General features: G+C 44.9%; 2 protein-coding genes across 2 annotated transcripts; one reads left to right on the top strand and one right to left on the bottom strand.

The window, feature by feature from the left end:
• Positions 1-1,895: 1,895 nt before the first annotated feature.
• On the bottom strand, positions 1,896-16,419 carry snx30 (sorting nexin family member 30). The gene is made up of 9 exons (XM_056578498.1): positions 16,110-16,419; positions 13,906-14,121; positions 13,374-13,484; positions 11,749-11,907; positions 10,017-10,206; positions 8,751-8,950; positions 7,957-8,046; positions 7,097-7,249; positions 1,896-6,888 (listed from the first exon to the last, which is right to left on the bottom strand). Exons 1-9 carry the CDS (start codon positions 16,266-16,268, stop codon positions 6,808-6,810), a joined length of 1,359 nt encoding a protein of 452 aa, XP_056434473.1. The 5' UTR covers positions 16,269-16,419; the 3' UTR covers positions 1,896-6,807.
• Positions 16,420-16,482: 63 nt separating this feature from the next.
• On the top strand, positions 16,483-19,189 carry inip (ints3 and nabp interacting protein). Its single transcript, XM_056578428.1, has 4 exons — positions 16,483-16,811; positions 17,120-17,210; positions 17,378-17,465; positions 18,224-19,189. The coding sequence occupies exons 1-4, from the start codon at positions 16,694-16,696 to the stop codon at positions 18,323-18,325; spliced, it is 399 nt and encodes a 132-aa protein (XP_056434403.1). The 5' UTR covers positions 16,483-16,693; the 3' UTR covers positions 18,326-19,189.
• Positions 19,190-19,986: the final 797 nt, after the last annotated feature.

A 19,986-nucleotide genomic window follows, 5' to 3' on the forward strand; every position in this document is an offset into this window, starting at 1 on the left:
CTCAAGTTTTGAACTGAGTTCAGAGTGAGAGTTTGACGGGACGGGACGGGGGGGGGCAAAGGCCTAAGCAACACCAGTAGAGCCAAATACGTGAAATGTAAACATTGCAAACGTGCAAAGACATAATTAGATATTTATGTGGCATTCAGTCCAATGCTTAAAATATATCTGTGGCATTCAGTAGGCCAATGCTGTGGTAAAGTGTGTGTAAAGTATGACCAAGTGTTTCTTTCTGTTCAAATTCTATTGTTGTGGTGGTGTTTTTTTTATTTTTTTTCCCTTTTGTTTAATTGTCTGTACTGTATGTATTCCTTTCTTATTTGTCAAACGTCTTTGAGTATTTAGAAAAGCGCTTTAAAAAAAACGGATCAATTATTATTATTATTAATTGCCCATGTGTGTTTTAACCATCACTGATGGTTGTGATATTCCTGAATTGTCTGCATTGCAAAGTTACATTTTCCCTGTAGCTAAATATCTGAGTGCGGCCAAACATTTTATCTCCGGACTGATTTGGTTAGTCCTGTTTGTTGGGGACGTTATTGCATCCTGCACTAATTTAACCACAAGTTTGATACCCTCACGATTTAGCCTATATCTCTTTATCAATTTGCAGTACTCCATTGTCTCCAAAACTTTTCTCGCTGCAGCCATTTTCAGATTCTTTGTGAATAGGTCTTAAAGAGTTAGGAATCCTCTTGAGGACTTCTAAGTTCTCCTAGACTTAGGTGCTACTTTTAGGCCTAAAATACTTTGGTGTGACACAACCCAGTCGCCAAGAAAAAACGTCCACGGTGTACGTTTCCATGAACACTGGATACGTAGCATTTCAACGTAAAAAATAGCGTGTTATACCTACAGTATCCACATGTGCCGCTGTGGAGGCGGGTTTCGGGGTTTGGGTTTCACGGCTTTCGCGGCAAATTGTGGACACGATTGTTTAGGGGGGGGGGGGGGGGGAGACTGTTGTTGACCGGGGAGGGGGGGGGACGACGACACACGATTGTAGGGGGGGGGGGGGGACACGTTAGTTGAAGGGGGGGGGGGGGGGGGGGACACGTTTGTTGAGGGGGGGGGAGACACGTTTGTAGGGGGGGGGCACGCTCGACAACGAGAGTTGGTTTTTATTGAACGCTCGACAACGAGAGTTGGTTTTTATTGAACGAGACTTCAACACGGAACAGCTGCACGAAACGATGGTCACGTCACTCTCAGTGACGGTGTCGACAATAATGAACACACGAACAATGTTAATAGAACAACACACAACCACATAACATCCCGAACCCATTAACCCCACTTAATCCTAACAACAAAACAAGTTAACAAAAGCCCCATTTGTCAACTGAGAACCCCAATTCCCAGAATCCCCCGCGGCTCCGGAACACGGCGTAGCTTATATTAATCTTTATTATCCGAATGGGAAATGCAATATTTTAGGACAGATACACCATTAAACGCGTTTCTAATGACATTTCTAGCGAGAAATGTACATTTTCCTTACATAATCTTCAGTCAGTGAATGTGTATGATCTTTATTAATCTTTATTATCTGAATGGGAAATGCAATATTTTAGGACCGATTCACCGTTAAACGTGTTTCTAATAACATTTCTAGCGAGAAATATACTTTTTACTTGCATAATCTTCAGTCAGTGATTGTGTCTGATCTTTAGTTTTATAGTTATTAGGATTTGATCGGCTGGCTCGCAAGTTTGAACGACGTCAGGTTAAACGTAATAAACTAGCAGCTCACGTGCTTCCTGCGTTTGTGTTATTAAACTGTTACTTTATGTAACTTTTAATGATATCATCTTGTTAGAAACACGTATATCTGAGAGCCAACCCAGTCGCCAAAAGCATACCTACGTTGACAGTGTACGTTTCGTGAACACTGGATTACGTCGCATTTCAACATAAAATAGCGTGTTATACACACACACACACGCACGCACACGCACAGACACACACACACAAGCACACACAAGCACACACACGCACGCACAGACACACAGACACAGACACACACACACACACACACGGTGCATTTCGCTGCTAAAACAAAAAAAAAATATTCCCTCAAATAGTATTACTTTCAAAACGTTGGCCAAAATGGCCAATAATATCATTTTTTATTTGGGATGCTTCTAGGACATTTTGGGTGGATTTTGAACGGTATGTGGGGGGCACGTTTTTTGCAGGACCTGGCAACCCTGCGCTGTTGCCCGAGATCTGGATCCACCCCGGCGTGGTGCCGTCTCCTTTTGACCTTTTGACCCCAGACTTCTGGGGGAATAGCTGAATCAATTCATTAGTCAATCAGAAGCATGTAAATATCTTCCCGGTGGCGTAAGAGGACGAACAAGGTGTCCTTCAACATCTACGCTTCCAGGCGATTGCAACGGTGCCACACATGAGCATATTCGAACATGTTTAATGGTAGTAATTAGCTGTTGAAATTGGAGGCCTTAATCAATACTGAGCAGCTATTGATTTGCTTCCCGATAAAGATGTCACAAATGACATGTTATTTAGCATCTACACGTTGAGCTGAGTCCAATGACACCAAGAACGACACTCTAGCTAATGGTAACATGTATTTTACATGGTACACCTAGGTCTAGGACATGATCTCGGTGTAGCAAGAGGCCGAGCTTGATGTGTAAAGTATGACCAAGTGTTTCTTGGTCAAGTCCAGCAGATGTAGCAGGGTGGCAGGTGTGAGTTGCTTATCAAGTGGTTTACAAGTCAGTTGGTTAAAAGACACCATGAGCAACTATACTGTAGCTTCACAGGGTAACCAGTTTCCACCATCGTCCCAGTCTACAAACCGGCTGCTCCCAAGTGTCTGCCGACTTTTGGAGCTGTTGGACTGTAGACTTCGTTTGGACTGTGGCTTTGTGCTGCCTGAGCCAACAGGAGATCCGGAACCGTCGCTGAATCCCTGAAGCTGAGGGGTAACGATTTGGAGGGCCTTTAGAGTGTGGGGATGAAGTCTATGTAGCCCTTCCAACGCCCCCTCCACAGACAGGAGCCCCACAGGTCATCCAGTGGCAACACCAGTGGCCAATAAAGGGGTCTCTTCCCAGCACGATCATGACATTTCATCCAATTCAAGTTGGGGCGATGATGATAAACTGAGTGAGGGATTCGCGACAGCTGAAGCCTGACAGTCACAATGGGGTAATGCCGGTAAGCACACTTACCCATATCACCTTCAAGGACCTGCCATTGGCTGGAGGGCCTTGGCCGGGGTTGTGGCTCAGTTATATATTCAGATCCTTGGCCGCAAGATTAGGAAGAGAACCACTGATGGGTTGAAGGAGTATCTCAGATCTGCACATTGAGAAGATTCAAACATTTTGGATGGGTAACCAGGACCTTTCTTTGTCACAAGCAAGGGAAAATACAAAGAGGACACCGTTTGGTAGAGAAAAAAACGCAGATCACAAGGCCCCTTCAGAATGACCGGGTTTTAGGGTGTTTAGGAGCGGGGCTTGTATGTTCACGGCAGATGAATGTCACTTATGACAGACATACAAATCATTCTAATTAAGTTTCTCACAAAACCTCATTCGTTCGAGATTAGAAGTATCTCCCATGGAGTTAAATAGGTCGATATCCTAAAATAAACCTCAAATTGGCTAGAGTACAGGATGGGGCTCTTAAAGTGGGAACACTGCCATATCCCTGCACCCTCAAACACAAGCTAAATAAAGTACAAGAAGAAGCAAACAGATTGAAGACCTTTCCTTGGTTCCGAATGCCAACCCTGACTTGTATTCGCCCACCTGTAGACCACAGCATCAGAGGAAGCTATTTACCCTCATCGGAGTCTTGCCTTAGAAAACCGCTTGGCCATCAGATTCATGACACGAGAGAGAAGAAAAACGTTTTCAGAGCTATGGATTATTATTATCATCCCTTTTATTATTGGTCCAATATATCTAAATGATGATGTGAGGTAAAGATAATTTGCAATCAAAACGACATCAATATACAGGCATTTTTTTCTTTTCTTTTTTAATCATGACAATGTTATTTAGCATCCAAAAGATGGTTAGAACAGATTTAGAAATGACAGAAAATGGATCAGTGGCCAGAAGCCAAGAACATGACCCAGAGCTGAGTAACAGAGGGAGGGGAGCTGGATGCTAGTAGGCTGTCCCCAAAAAGAACCCCTACCTAACCCTTATTACTGATGCGATAAACACGGATGAGTGTTTACTACACGGCAATCAGGCTACCTGTCCGTACCATTCTTAATGGTGTCTTAATAAATTTATAATTATTAATATACAGTTACCTCAACACCCATATCCAGGCAAACATACACAAGCCTCATTGTAAACACATCAGTCAACATTCCTGTTCCCATTACAAAAATAGATTCTTCACTTTGTTTATTTTAAGTTATATTTGGGGATAAACTGTACGTATTGCATTAAAGCAGATAAATGTCATGGTCCAAAAGTCCCGGGTGCGTTTTAAAGGTGATGTATGATGGAAGGGGGGTCTTCAGTACCGAGGGGGGTCAACCTCCCCTTCAGCCTAAACACTAGGGTTCACATTCTCTGGCCCAGTACCTCTCCAGAAAAACAAATTGTATCCGGGTTTAAAATGAGGGCTGCCCTCTCATGTACTCCATTCATAGGCCAATAAAACGAAGCAGCCTCCATCTGAGGCAACACCTTGACTCAATGGACATCAACGCTGCATATTTACATCTCGTCATGTCAAACATGAAAGGATTCTTCATGGTGTTATAAATCCATCCCGACACATTATAACTGTCAAGAGTCTTTCAAAGAAAACAGGGAAACAACAGATCTTGAAAAGGAGTTACAAAACAATTATGGTACAAAATACAATTGAAAAATAAACTGGTCCCCGGTAGAGTCGTTTGTTTACAGGGTTCTGATAGAGGGGGGCAGACAAGAGGCCATAATGGTGGGTAAAACACGCCAATAAAAATGATATTAACCAAACCGCCGATGAAACCTCAGCCGTTGTTGCTGTAGACGTAGAGAAGGCTGTATCTACATCCGTACGTCTCACATGCTTAAAGTCACAAACTGGTGTTTGAAGCAAGGACACACCATCCTGTTCAGTCTGTGTACAAAGAGACACTCTTACATCTTTAAGAGCCATTTCTAAATATACCCTATGGTGACATCACAAGTGTCCCCCCAGATTCAGCCTGTACAGGTTGGTAGAGTCCAGGTGATGGGGAATGTATCCAACTATGTGGCGGCTGACTGTCTTCCTATACAAGCATCTGGGTGGCCACGCCTACTTGTGACGTCAGAATTGGCTTTTAGTAATCCTCCCGCCCCTTTATCAAAGCAGCCCTCAAACAAAGTTTGCATTGGTTGAATAGAGGAACCGCTGCCGTCAACCACTAGTAAACTAGTAACTTTTGCTTATAAGAAAAGGCAAATATTGGGAAATTTTTGAGCACTACAAATATGGTTGATATATTTTGTAGGAGTTACCGGTACACTTTCAGTGGCGAGGTGGCGGTGTTTCTCCAGTCAGTTCTCCACCTAGCCAGATATGGTCATTAAAAGATGCTTCGACGCCACTACCTGTTCTTATTAACTCACAGGGTTGTGGAAACCAAAAATACAGAGAATAACTCTGTGGGAAACAACCACAACTTTCAACAATCTCTCAACTCTGACCCAATATCTGTGTCATTCGTTAAGAACATGAAGAAGGGGGAATCACAGTTTAGTCTGAGATGAAATCAAGATCAAGACTTAATCAAACATTTTCTCAGATAGAATTACACCTTGGGACAGACCTCTGGAATGTCCTGCCTCTGTCCTCTTCTTTCTATGAACAATAGCATTACTCCATCACTATCAGCCAGTGAAACCAAACCAACCAACCAACTGGAGTCCTGGATCATCGTCAAACGGAGCACAAGGAAGGGCGTAGAAAGATTTTATTAGTGGCTCCTGCTGATAATTAGTAAGTAAATAAGAGGAATTAAGAACAGATATTCTGCTGAACAGGAGAAACAATACAAACAGTGGAACCGGAGGCGACTGAAGACCACTCACCTAAAGTATGTAAACGCATTAAAGAGAGAATGATGGGTTCTCATTGGCCTTGGATGTGTTCACATGTGTGGAAGCAGTGAATAGTGATGGTATCAAAACTCTGCTCTCCAAAGACAGAAGAGCCTTTCCCCTGCCCTGGCCTGGAGCCAGGCATCCAAGGGCAGTTCAGACTGAATACATCCAAGTCTCCGTCTTCCAGGCCCCTGGAATAAAGGCCTAGATACAACCTCATCTAAAGCGTGAGCATCTAGAGGTCGGGGCGGTGGAGAGACACGAAGGCGGACCACCGGCCACTGAGTCGTCTACAGGTATAAAATACAAAAGGTCTTAGAAAACAACCGAAGAATCACAACATCACAAGCGTCTCCACCTCCCTCCACTGTTCCTTCATCCTCATCACCGTGGTGTTGGTGGGGGCGGAGGCACCAGTCATCTCTTCCTCCAGTGACATCAGGTCACATGGGAACAGGGGGGAGGGGCCAAGTCCAGCACTTAAAGTGGCCCGATTGGTCCTTTTTCCTTGGCATGGGAGTGTGTGTGTCTGTGTTAGTGTGCAATCTCTGTGTGTCTTTGTCTCTGTGTGTGTGTGTCTCTGTCTCTGTGTGTGTGTGTGTGTGTGTGTGTGTGTGTGTGTGTGTGTGTGTGTGTGTGTGTGTGTGTGTGTGTGTGTGTGTGTGTGTGTGTGTGTGTGTGTGTGTGTGTGTGTGTGTGTGTGTGTGTATATATATATGTGTCTGCATTAGTCGCAGTTTGTCTCATTGGTATTCTCTGCCTGGTCGTCCTGTAACTGAGAGACCAGAGACTCCCACGCTGACTGGCACTGGAGGGAGGGAGGGAGGGAGGGAGGGAGGGAGGTAGGGAGGGAGGGAGGGAGATATAAATCAATTAATAACATCACAAGTGTTTAGCATCTTACATCATAAATAGACAGCATCATGTTGTATTCTTTGTCAGAACACAGTATCTCTATATCTTCATGGGGAACGTGACCCTTTGGATGGAGCCCCCAGCCTCAGGCCCAGACGTACCTTCTCGAAGTAGTTAATGTTCTTGTCGGCCATGCTGGTGAGCAGCTGTCTGAAGTCCTGCCTCTTGTTGCTCTGCCAGCGCTCCCAGTCCGCCTTCAGGTCCGCATTGAAACACTCCACCCTGTCCTGGCACTTCTCCACCTCAACCGGCACCTGGGTACACAGAACTATAACTACAGCAGCCTTCAGAGGACAAACTACAACTACAGCCACCTTCAGAGAACAAACTACAACCACAGCATCCTTCAGAGGACACACAGAACTACAACTACAGCAGCCTTCAGAGGACAAACTACAATTACAGCCACCTTCAGAGGAAAAACTACAACTACAGCAGCCTTCAGATAACACTCACAGAACTACAACAGTCTTCAGAGGACAAACTACATTCACAGCAGCCGTAAGAGGACAAACAACAACTAAAGCAGCTTTTGGAGGAAAAACTACAATTACAGACAGAAGCCTTCAGAGGACTAAAGCAGAACAAAAACAGCTTCATAGGAGAAAATACAACCACAGCAGCCTTGAGGACAAACTACAACTACCGTAGCCCTCAGAGGCCAACCAACTACAGCAGCCTTGAGGACAAACTACATCTACAGCAGCCTTGAGGACAAACTACAGCAGCCTGGAGGACAAACTACAAAGACAGAAGCCTTTAGAGGACAAACTGGAAATACAGCAGCCTTGAGGACTCAAACTAAAATGACAGAAGCCTTTAGAGGGGCCAAAGATTTGACATTTTCTCACTTCCTTGTTGAAACGTGGAACAAAATTGAATATAAATGCTACCCCCTTCTGGTTGGAATTGTGCATCACAACAACTCAAATCGAGCAATTTGACAGGAGTGAAGTCCTACCGGCGTCTTCTCCTCCTGTTTGCGTATGACGGCGGCCTCCAGCCGGCCTTCGTACTCGGCCTGGCTCTGGTCCCTCTTCTTCAACACGTTCTGGAACATAAATGTTTTGTTACAACAAAACATTCATGTGATCAGAAAGATTTTACTAAAACATGTAAAGGGCGCAGTGGGAAGGTGGCTGTGTTTGCACTTGGTTTGTGTTCCGGTGTGGATCAGAGTCACATAAGAAATGTGCAGAGTCAGGGCTGAGGAAGAGGACGTGAGTCAAGCATAACTTCCTGTGCAGACCACGGTCAAAGGATTTAAACCAGCACATCCATCAGGGTTATGAAGACCATGATGGTGCAACTCACTGTGAGATGGCAAGGCGGTTTCGTAATAGAGTTACGCCTTTACAATAAACAATAGAGTTACAAAATTAACAGACAACTCTATGTTTGTGGATTAATGAAACCTAGCATGTATTTTCTGTAGAGCCTTCCTACGAGTTATAGTTCAGTAATACAACAGAAGATCACAGTACTGAACTGTTGGACCATCAAGTACAACCACAGGATTAGGACATTTTTGTACATTGGGTTTATTGTTTAATTACAGGGGACGACATAAGCTCAGGAGGTAGTTGCAGGACCCCAAAATGTAAATTACATTGTGCAGTTACATTGCACTAACCCATTCAACAAGCTCCCAACACAGCGGCCGAGCAAGGCTGACACTATTCTGCTCACAGGAATACGTCAGAACGGGCTGAGGAGCGTTCAGCCAGCCCAAACCGTGGACCCCATGAGACTCACCTTCATGGACTCGATGTAGAGGACATACTCTCTGAGGACCGGCAGCAACTCCTGGCTCATGCCCTCACTCAGGTCCTCCATGGCCCCGCAGCATGTGGACACGCAGCCGGCCACGCCCTCCAGGGGCCGCGTCAGGGCGTCCTCCGACCCCGCCCAGCCCGCGTACACCGAGCCATACTCCCTCAGCTCCACCAGGTACTCTGAGAAACAGGAGACCGGTCACCACCCATAACACCCCCCATAGGACAACACCACCCATAACACCCCCCTTAGGACAACACCACCCATAGGACAACACCACCCATAACACCCCCCATAGGACAACACCACCCATAACACCCCCCATAGGACAACACCACCCATAACACCTCCCATAGGACAACACCACCCATAACACCCCCCTATAGGACAACACCACCCATAACACCCCCAAAAGGACAACACCACCCATAACACCCCCCATAGGACAACACCACCCATAACACCCCCCATAGGACAACACCACCCATAACACCCCCCATAGGACAACACCACCCATAACACCCCCCATAGGACAACACCACCCATAACACCCCGCATTAGGACAACACCACCCATAACATCCCCCATAGGACAACACCACCCATAACACCCCGCATTAGGACAACACCACCCATAACACCCCCCATAGGAAAACACCACCCATAACACCCCCCATAGCACCCCCCATAGCACAACACCCCCCATAGGACAACACCACCCATAACATCCCCCATAGCAAACCTTAACTTGACCATCTCCCTGAACAGACCTAAATTTAACCATCCTAAGAATGATAACTTATAGTGATACCTCAAAATAAGGACCTAGATCAAATAAGCACTTAGCTGTACCTTAACATTGATAAGGGTCTACTTGAGCCGTTAACATCTGTATCTATAACTCAGTGTGTTAACAGATCATTTCTTCTCCAGTGTGCCACCATATGAGAAGGGAATCACAACCTGAATCAACCAGGATTGTTCTCTGATCGGAACAGTGCGACCCCCCGGATAGCCTCCTGTCTGGTACCGGCCTGCTCCTTGAGGATCCTCTGGCTACCCTCCAGCTAGCTCTAACCCCGGTTAGCCCCCTGTCTGGTACCGGCCTGCTCCTTGAGGATCCTCTGGCTACCCTCCAGCTAGCTCTAACCCCGGTTAGCCCCCTGTCTGGTACCAGCCTGCTCCTTGAGGTTTCTCTGGCTACCCTCCAGCTAGCGCTAACCCCGGTTAGCTCCCTGTCTGGTACCAGTCTGCTCCTTGAGGATTCTCTGGGCGATGCGGTCCATGGTGCCCAGCTTCTGGTTGAAGGTGTCGAGGTACTCCCCCATCACGCAGTACTCCGGTGGCCGCGCCCGCAGCTTGTAGCCCCCCGCCGCCTGCTTCACCGACTCCCCCACCTTGGTCAGCAGCGCCAGGCCCTGTCGTTTGTTCAGGTCCTGGGCATAAGGGGACAAGACATGTTATGTCTACACACGCACAAAAAACACACGCACACACACACACACACACGAACAAAAACACAGACAAAAAAAAAAAAAACACACATACACAAAACCCCTCCTGATAGCAAGACACTGTGGTGGTTGAAAACAAAACAACAGATGATAATCATGTGATTCGATGTGAATGCATCCATAAAACTGATTTCTAGTAGGTATCAGAATTCGCTGCTGTCAGGCATCACCACTTGTACTTTTGGACTTTTGCGTTGTGCTTGCCAAGACAATCTAGACATTTAGAATTTGTGGACCTGATGGTAAATAGACAATCAATGATTATTATCTGACACCAACCCTTTGGTTTTTGTGGGATAGCTCAAGCGTGCCGGCTCGTTTATCGACCTACTGTACTATACATGAGGGGATCAGGTATGGAGGTAGATTTGTGTCTTTATTATGCAATCAAAAAGAATAGGTTTGAGAGCAAAACTTTCCACACTGCAATCAAAAAATAGGTTTGAGAGCAAAACTTTCCACACTGCAATAAAAAAATAGATTTGAGAGCAAAAACTATCGACACTGCAATCAAAAAATGTTTTATTGCAAGATAAATTAATGTGATAAAAAAAATATTAATGGGAATCCAAAAGTTTTGTTTGCAAATCCAAAAGTTTTGTTTGCGAATCCAAAAGTGTTGTTTGCGAATCAAAAAGCTTTGTTTGCGAATCCTAAAGTTTTGCTTGCGAATCCAAAAGCTTTGCTTGCTGTTGAGCTGAATCTCGTGGGCGGGACCTACCGCCTCCAGAAGCAGATTGTCGGACAGACGGACAGGGTGTTCGTTTGTGCCTCTCAATCCGCGGCGGCGGTCAACAACATCGCCCTGCTCTCCTCTGCCATGGTCTCCTTGTCGGCTGACAGGGAGGCCTACGGAATTTTCAGGGCGCGCAAGCGCGCGCACGGGACAAGCCCATAAGGCGAAGCCTAGAACTCCCTCTCTCGTTACTAACTGTGGGTGTTGCCAAGCTGTCACTCCGATCAAGACTGGCCAATAGAGACGTGTCTTACATCTTTCGGCGTAGGTCCCGCCCACGAGATTCAGCTCAACAGCAAGCAAAGCTTTTGGATTCGCAAGCAAAACTTTAGGATTCGCAAACAAAACTTTTTGATTCGCAAACAAAACTTTTGGATTCGCAAACAAAACTTTTGGATTTGCAAACAAAACTTTTGGATTCCCATTAATAATTTTTTTATCACATTAATTTATCTTGCAATAAAACATTTTTTGATTGCAGTGTCGATAGTTTTGCTCTCAAATCTATTTTTTGATTGCAGTGTGGAAAGTTTTGCTCTCAAACCTATTTTTTGATTGCAGTGTGGAAAGTTTTGCTCTCAAACCTATTATTTTTGATTGCATAATAAAGACACAAATCTACCTCCATAATCAGGGAAGGATGCAACATGTTCGCAAGAAAAGGCCTTGCACCGTCTTTCTCCGGGCTCTCTTGGACAACAGAGGTGTCTTCAGAGGTGTGACCTTACCTTGGCGGTTAGGAAGGCATTGAGGTGGGGGTTGAAGGAGAGGACGGGATGGTCCGCCACCCTCTTCAAGAACTTGTCTAGTGCCTTCATCCTAGTCTCCACAAACTCCTCTGAGAAGCGATCCACCACACCCTTCATCACAAACTTCTCTGGGAGAGGCTGGAGACAGGAGGAGGAGGAGGAGAAGAGAGGAGATGGTTGAGAGGAGGCCCCTGCTGTCATTCATCATCATGTCCTTCAATAGGAATCGCAGATAAAATTATCTCCATTTCTTAAGGATATATCTCAGCAGTATAAAATATTCTGAAAATGTCGATTCAGTACAAATTCTGTATGAAGAAAGGAATCCCTTTACCAGATGAGTTTTACACAGGACAGCATTCCCGGTGCCCAGTCCATCCCCTTTAAGGCTGTAGAACTGTAGTTCTCCATCTTAGCCCGATTCTTAAGATTGATTGACTCGTAATTATGCTCATGCTTAATGTCCATGTACTGAATCAGACAGGCACTGCATTATAGTAAGTGTATTGCACCAAGCTATATATAGTGAAACCGGCTCCAGTCCATCCCTAAACCAACCCACCGCTCTTCAGTGAGGTTGTGCTGTTCTCTCCATCGCCCCCCTCCCCAATTAAATACTCGACCGCCCCATAAGACCCTTCTGCTTTCAGCCAGCCCTGTGGTGAGGATTCAGCATGCCTCCAGTGTTCTGGTCTCCAGCAACAAGTTAAAACAGGATTACACAGCCATCCGCCTCACATCACACTCCATCACTCAGTGAACTGTTTGTTGTCTCTGACTGCTGCAGTGTGAGCTGGCTGCTCCAGGCCTCGTCCCTGGGCTTGTTTACTACCTCAGCCCAGCCCATATGATAGAGAGAGCGGTGTTACAGCTGAATAATGTGCAGCCTGGCGTCTGCTGTCACAGCACAAGGGAGGCTCTTGGATTTATTGGAGGACAACAAAGGAATTCTAGAGCGCCGAAGGTAAGTGATTTCCTTTGGTTGAACCTTTAGAGATGATAGTTATGAGCGGAGAGGAAAGCATGCTGTCTTTACTCTGTGGTGTATTGAGATGGGGGTCATGTGGCAGCTTGTGGTGTGTTCAGGAGCAGGATAGTGTAGCGTGAGCGGGGTTAGACTCCCAGCTAGGGCTCGGAGTCTTACCTTAAGGAGATTCAGTAAGTCAACCGACAGATAATTAATCCAATCTGTTTTTGATAATTGATGAGGCAAACAAACGTATGCTGCTCAATGTTACAGTTCAATTCCAATGATTGGATCATGGATCAGAATTAAATGAAAGGTAGATTTTCCTTGCTGCTTGTCAGATCAAGCATTTAGGATATCACTTCGGAATCTGGTAACTTGTAATGGCATTTGCTATGCTATGCCAATTATTTTTGTCCATTTATAGACTCTTAAGTTTCATCAAAAATTATCATTTGATTTTTGACTATGAAAATGATCGTTACTCGCAGCTCCAATGGCCGCAGACAACCAGTAAGTCTCACTCCTCCCTGCTCCCTGATGACCTGCCTCTGATGGAAAGTCCACCCCTTTCGGTAAAAAGGTCAGACACATTTCTCAATAGTAGAAACAGCAATGACATGGTCAGGTGACATACTGGGATGAGGTGGGTTGGTTGGCTGTCTTCCAGCTTCATCCTCAGCCAATCAAAGTCCTGGTATCGCCGGCGCAGGTTGTACTCCGGCAGGTCGAACTCGATGCGCGAGGTCTTAAGGCGGAGAGAGGAGGAGTCAGGCTGGGTCCACACACAAACTACTGTTACACTCCTCATTCCTGTCCGATTGCCTGCGCTAGCATCTTCATGGCTAATCACTAACACAAATGTTAGTGATTACACACACACACACACACACACACACACACACACACACACACACACACACACACACACACACACACACACACACACACACACACACACACACACACACACACACACACACACACACACTGTGTTAAAGATGGCCTTAATTATCACTTGTTTGTGTTCCAGTGGCACCAACACCATGAGAAAATCTAATTCCCTTTCTAACGTTCAAACCTTTTCTATCATCAACAAAGTATGCTAAATCCCTGCTACTCCCAGCTAATGGCAGACCTTAGTGCCGACTAATTAGCCAATAGCAGACCTTGGTGGAGACCCTGTAGGTGATGTAGGTCTCCATGGTGGAGACGTGTTTCTTGGGATCGTCGACGGTGACGAAGAGGTCACGTGTTTCCGTAGAGGCGTAGAGGTCAAGCGTGTCAGCTTCCAGATCATCGTCCAGTTGGAGTCGGTTGAGTAGCGATGACGCCGAGGCAGGACTTGATGTCTCAACTGGCTTGCCATTGGTCAGCACGACTTCCTGTTAAGACACGAGCCAAAAGGGACTTGACATTTGAGTGTTCCTGTGTCGTTATTGATGATTATAATGTTTCCCTCCTACAATGGAACGCTTGTTGATTCTGCTGCAGCACGCAAGCACGCACGCACGAACACGCAAGCACACGCACACACACACTGGGCATATAATAATAATAATAATAATAATAATACATTTTATTTATAACAATCTTTATATCAATTCAATGATCTCAAAGTGCTATATATACTATAGTTGGGTATATATATATATATATACCCACCATATAGCCCGGCGGTTAGTGTACGCAACAGAAAGTTTATGTGGGAGAACAACAGGATTGCATTAAGATTAAATCCTCAAATGGAAGAAGATCTTATTTAACTGAGGTGCACTTTTGTTGACTTGGGTTTCTTTTTTGACCTCTTCTGCTGAGATACAATATCTCTGCGTATCTCTTAGTTTCTGGTGAATCTAGAATGAACTTTGTTCTTCAAACATTGTGTACTATGAATCGTTGATCCTGTGTTCCGTTCTTTGCAACTAGGTCAAGCGTCTGCTAAAAGACTGAATGTGTATGTGAATGTACTGTATATGAATGAATGCCCAGCTGTTTCATAATAACTCCCGGGTAGAAAATCTTCCTGCACTTCCTTTACGGAGGTACATGACAACAGGGTACTGTTCTCAGATAGGAAAAGACTTCCTCACTTGTATAAACCTCCACATGATTAGTGTGTGACTACAGTATGTGTTTGTGGCCTAGTGTGGACTTGTGAAAAATAGTAGAGAGTAACTGGGATTATTGGCTAAACAGATTACCTTGACACGATCGATGGAAGAAACAATTCCTTCAGAGTTTGTTCCTGCCACCATGAAAACTAAAAGGCACACTATCCAATCTCACCTAGTAACTAACTATCACTCATCCTTCACCACTACATGCCCTAAGCCTAATACAACTATCAAAGAATGTTCTATCTATGCTATAACGGAATATATTACAAACCCAATGGCCCATACACTTTACAAATAACATCCAACATAACATTTCTGTAGGTGAGACCGGCAAACATGTTGTGGACAGGATGGTCTACTGATAATTGAGGGTGTTTGAGTCCCAGGTCATAGGTTCTAGGTTCAAACCCTGATGTACCAGTCAAGCTGTAGGCATCACTCAGCCGGAACCCCCACCTGCTCCATAATGTGTAATCTGTCTGAAAACACCCTAAAAACCCTTGAAGAACAGAGTATGTGATGTGAATACAGGTTATATTTTCAGAAAAAACGGTCATGGGAATTTTGAATCACTCACCAAAAAAGCTAATTAAAATCACGTTAGGTAAATAAAGCAGAGACGCTGATTTGAAGTGAGACTGAGGATGAGGAGGGTTTGTATTAGCCTCAAGCGTATTTATAATCATTCCTTCTTTCCGCACATTCATTACATTTGTGTCGACTTTCACTCTGGCCCCATGGATTTATCCCATCACCTCTTTCCACCTCGAATACACGGCCACCGCTGCTGGAAATGACCTTTTCACACAGGGATCACCTCACAAGATGGTGTGGATGTATGGCCACTGGATGATAAAACCACGTCGATTAGGGCACTTAATTACCAAGATTTAACCACACATCTCATATGCATGTATGCTGATGTTCAGTTTTTTTTAGTTGCCGACCTTGTTAACAATGAAGACGACTGTGTCCCCAGGTCTGAGATGGACCAAGGGCCTATGACACAACCATCACAGAAGACTCAGGCTTTAGTTGGCTCTTGGGATCATTCTATTCAGGGTATCGCTGTCTGAATCGGTCACCCAGGGCGACTGTTGATCAGGCTCAGGAGTGGTGACTGTCACCGTTTCTCTACTCTGCTCCACTATGGGAAAACCACCATAAAAAAATGCAGATTAATCATACGCAGAAATATATTATATATATATACATGCATTTAGAAACACAAGCCGAGAATAGAGGGTACCCACTTTGTCTCCTCCACCACCACCACTGCTGCTGCTGCTGCTGTTGGGGATGTGGCAGCTGGCGGTGACATCTGGGACCGGGGAGAGCGTCTCCTGGACGGCGGACAGGGGGTGGGTGGTCCCGGTGACGGGCTGCAGGCCCCGCGGCGCACCGACAATCATCGTGGTGCTCGACACCCGGGAATCCTCCGCTCAGTGCCCGCGGTCAATCGACCCTCCTCACGGTCGCTACGGTCGGTTCAGAGGTTGCTTTTCCAGGGTCTTTGGCGAGATGCTACACCCGCTAGTCGGTCACAACTGTCACCTGATTCGCGCTGCGCAGGTCCGGAAGTAGTAACGCCCGAGCCAGGAAGTAAACACAAGGGCTGCGTGGACACGTGATCACAGGCGGGTATTAAACAGACCGAGCGGCGCTCTGCTTCTGTGACAGGAAAGCACGTTTAATACACATGAGAGACATCATACGACCGACTATTGACTCTTCATTCTCAATTAGCTGTACAGTACTGCACCCTAGTAGCTGCATATGTGTTAAAGAGCTGAATGAACCGAGTATTAACGGAACAAAGTGAATCCTGTGTAGTGGTATGCTAAGTGATGCTAAAGTTAGCGCGGTGAACCGGAGCGGTGACGTCATCAACTCTGCAGCCTCTTTCTCTTCTCTTCTCTTTCTCTCTAAAATGACCTCAAACCCTCCGAGACCAGGTACATATACTCTATTTAGTCCTTTATGGAGAACGGGTGGGTTTTATGCAGTTAGGGGTTTATTGGAATACGCCAAGTGAATAATACGTGACCTGTGTGCACTGTTAACGGATATGTTTTGGTTCCGTGATGCAGTCCTTCATGATCTATCTGATACATGTCACAAAAGATCACTATGATTATTAATGCCAGAAGGTTACAAGTGAATAAAAATATGGATAAAACCATAACATTGTTCAAACAGAATCGAGTTTAAATCTAGTTTACATAACAAATTAAATAATACAGTCAATTATTTTTTCCATCAGCTTTCCAAAACAAACGTGTAGCGATCTTGGCGGAGCTGGATAAGACAAAGAGACAGCTCCAGAACCAGTCCATGAACAACCCTGGCGGCAGGTAACGCACCCTCGTTGGTTCTTTGTGTCGCTTTGTCACAGCTGGGGGGAAATTATTTCAACACCCCTTTTGCTGTTGATCTTCATCTACATCTGTAATTTTCTCTTCTCTCTTTGTGTCTCTCTTTTTACATCGCTCGGTCTCTGTTTATCCCTCTCCCCCTCTAGCATCTCTCTCTCCAGGCCGAACCTGAAGGAGTTTCGGGACAATGCAGAACAGCAACACATTGCAGCTCAACAGAAGGCTGCTCTGCAGGTAGCTCTATAACCAGGGGTGCTCATAATTTTTTTTTGTGAGTACCGGGAGATGGTGTTTGGTACTCACCCCAAACATAGCCCCAGATGTAACATCTGATCTTATGAAACTAACCCAGTTTCACAAGGGAGATTCCATTTGCAATACACAACTTCTTAAGCACAGCAGTGTTTTTTGCCTCACCTTTTTTTTATAAAACTGCAGCAGCCTGACCACGGAGCGTTTGAATATCTCACAGTAAGGAACGTTGCAATCAGCTGATTTTTGCTCAGTTGTCCAGCGTGTCCGCGGTGCACAGCACACATGAGCGCACATTACAGTGCGCTTATCATTCATTCGAGCCACGGCTCTTCTGCTCCGGCTCCGTTTGCCTTTTCTTTGCAGGTGGTGAACACACCAAAGTATCTGCTCAATGTTTTTTGTTTTTTCAATTCCTTTCGATCTCCCGTTAGTTACGTAAAAGCGTTGTAGTGATGCAAGTGACGTTACACATCCCTGATTTTGGGCATGCATGCGTACTTGTGTACCACTTATGTGTGGCCTTGTCTATAACACACTCGTGAAGCAATAAATAATCTCACATTTGCCATACTGAACCATAATTCATCCTTCGCTTTTATATTTTATGATTTGAAATGTTATTGAGCATTTTATTGTTAAATTACTTAGTTGTGAAATGTTTTAACGTGTTTAAACGTTGGATCATGTTGTGGTTGTTTTTGTGTATAATGTAGATCATGTATGTTGTGTGTTTGCAGCACGCACACGCCCACTCGTCCGGATTCTTCATCACTCAGGACTCGTCGTTCGGGAACCTCATCCTTCCCGTCCTTCCCCGCCTGGAGGCAGCCGAGTCCTGACCTCCGACCTCTGGAGGCACTGTACTGACCTCTGACCCCTGGGTACCCCTGTCCTGATCTCTGACCCCTGGGAACCCCTTTCCTGACCTCCGACCCTTGGGAACCCCTATCTTGAGCTCCGACCCCCGGAGTCCCTCTCCTGATCTCTGACCCATGGAGAACCCCGGATCTCCAACCTCTGCGGACCCTGACCAGACTCCTGGGGACGGCCTGCCTGACCTCCAAATCAGTCTCCAGACCTCAGGTTGGGGGCGGGGCTTCAAGAGCAAGATGACCGGTCAATCCTTCCCTTCAAACAAGGGCCCAGTCGTATGGACGGCTGCTTTGATTGGTTGGCTAAGGCTCTGCGTCTTCTTGCCCAGATATTAAATCCACAGCCGCCCCCCACTACTCCCCCACTCACATGTTATGTTTCTACGCCGTCTTTCCATTTATCTTTCTATGGCTCTTTTAAAATGCTATCCCTTGTCATTTCAAGTTCACTAGGATGCTGCCCTCTAGAGGACAGGTCCAGACTCAGTTAGTTTTATTGTTCTTAACTGTTTTTTACATGGGTGCAGAGAAGTTGCCGTTGCCAAGTTGCCATCTCGGTTGCATTGCTTATATATATGTGTTTGTTTGTGTGTGTGTGTGTGTGTCCAAGGCTTTTTCACATGGAACATTAATACATATATATATTTATGTAGGTATGCTGTACATTGATCATTTAAGTACATATATATATATGTTGGTATACAATGTAATCTTTTAATGGCCGTGGTTAAGTCTCGTACTCTGCAGTTTAATAAATCATTGGAAATAAAGGAGGTGTTTAAGTTTGGCTGCTAGCCTGCTACAGAAGGAGAGTTTGAAGAAAGTTATTAGGCCCAGTACTCAAGGTTGGCTTAGGTTATGGAGGAACAAAAGGGACATATACTATTTAATTCTTTATTTCATGCAAGTTCAAATATCTGAGAAATGAAAATATGAGATTTGTAGTGTCACGAATCAACTTTATTTTGACAATCTCACTTAAAATTGGAGGGTAAAATGTCCCCTCAAAGTATGGACAGAATAAAGTGGACCAAGCATAATAGGATTGTAGGACTACGGGATTAATTTCAAACCTATGGAGATAATGTTTCAGTCAAAAAATCGATGAATTATCCAAATGCAATGTGTAAAATTGTATCACACATTCATGTAGTTAGAACTTAATTTGTTCAAAATGGAGGTCTTGGTGGACCATTTTGGAAAGAAAAACTATTAAAATACATGTGACATCAAACTAATCAGATGTCTCTGTAGCCCTATCCTTCGTTTGCTCTAGCGGCCAAGATAAGTAACTTGATCTCTGGATAGGACCATTACAAATAGGCTAATTGATTAAGCATGACCATGACAACAATTCTTCCTTTAGAATAAGAATAGTCATTGGAAAAATAATTAGGTTATGCTACCTTTAACTATATGACCATGGAACTATAGAGGTTATAATGAATGAATCCACACTCCGAGGCAATTTACATATTGTCGCCTATAATCTGCTGGGTTTTTTTAAAGATATTTTTTCGTTTTTGGAATAAGTTGTGTTATTCTTATTTTATTCATTGTCTCTCTATTGTTCTACATATGTAATGTACTTTGACCTGTATCTTTCCTATGAAATGGGATATATACAA

Source organism: Gadus chalcogrammus, chromosome 19, assembly GCF_026213295.1.
Source record: "Gadus chalcogrammus isolate NIFS_2021 chromosome 19, NIFS_Gcha_1.0, whole genome shotgun sequence".
NCBI lineage: Eukaryota > Metazoa > Chordata > Actinopteri > Gadiformes > Gadidae > Gadus > Gadus chalcogrammus.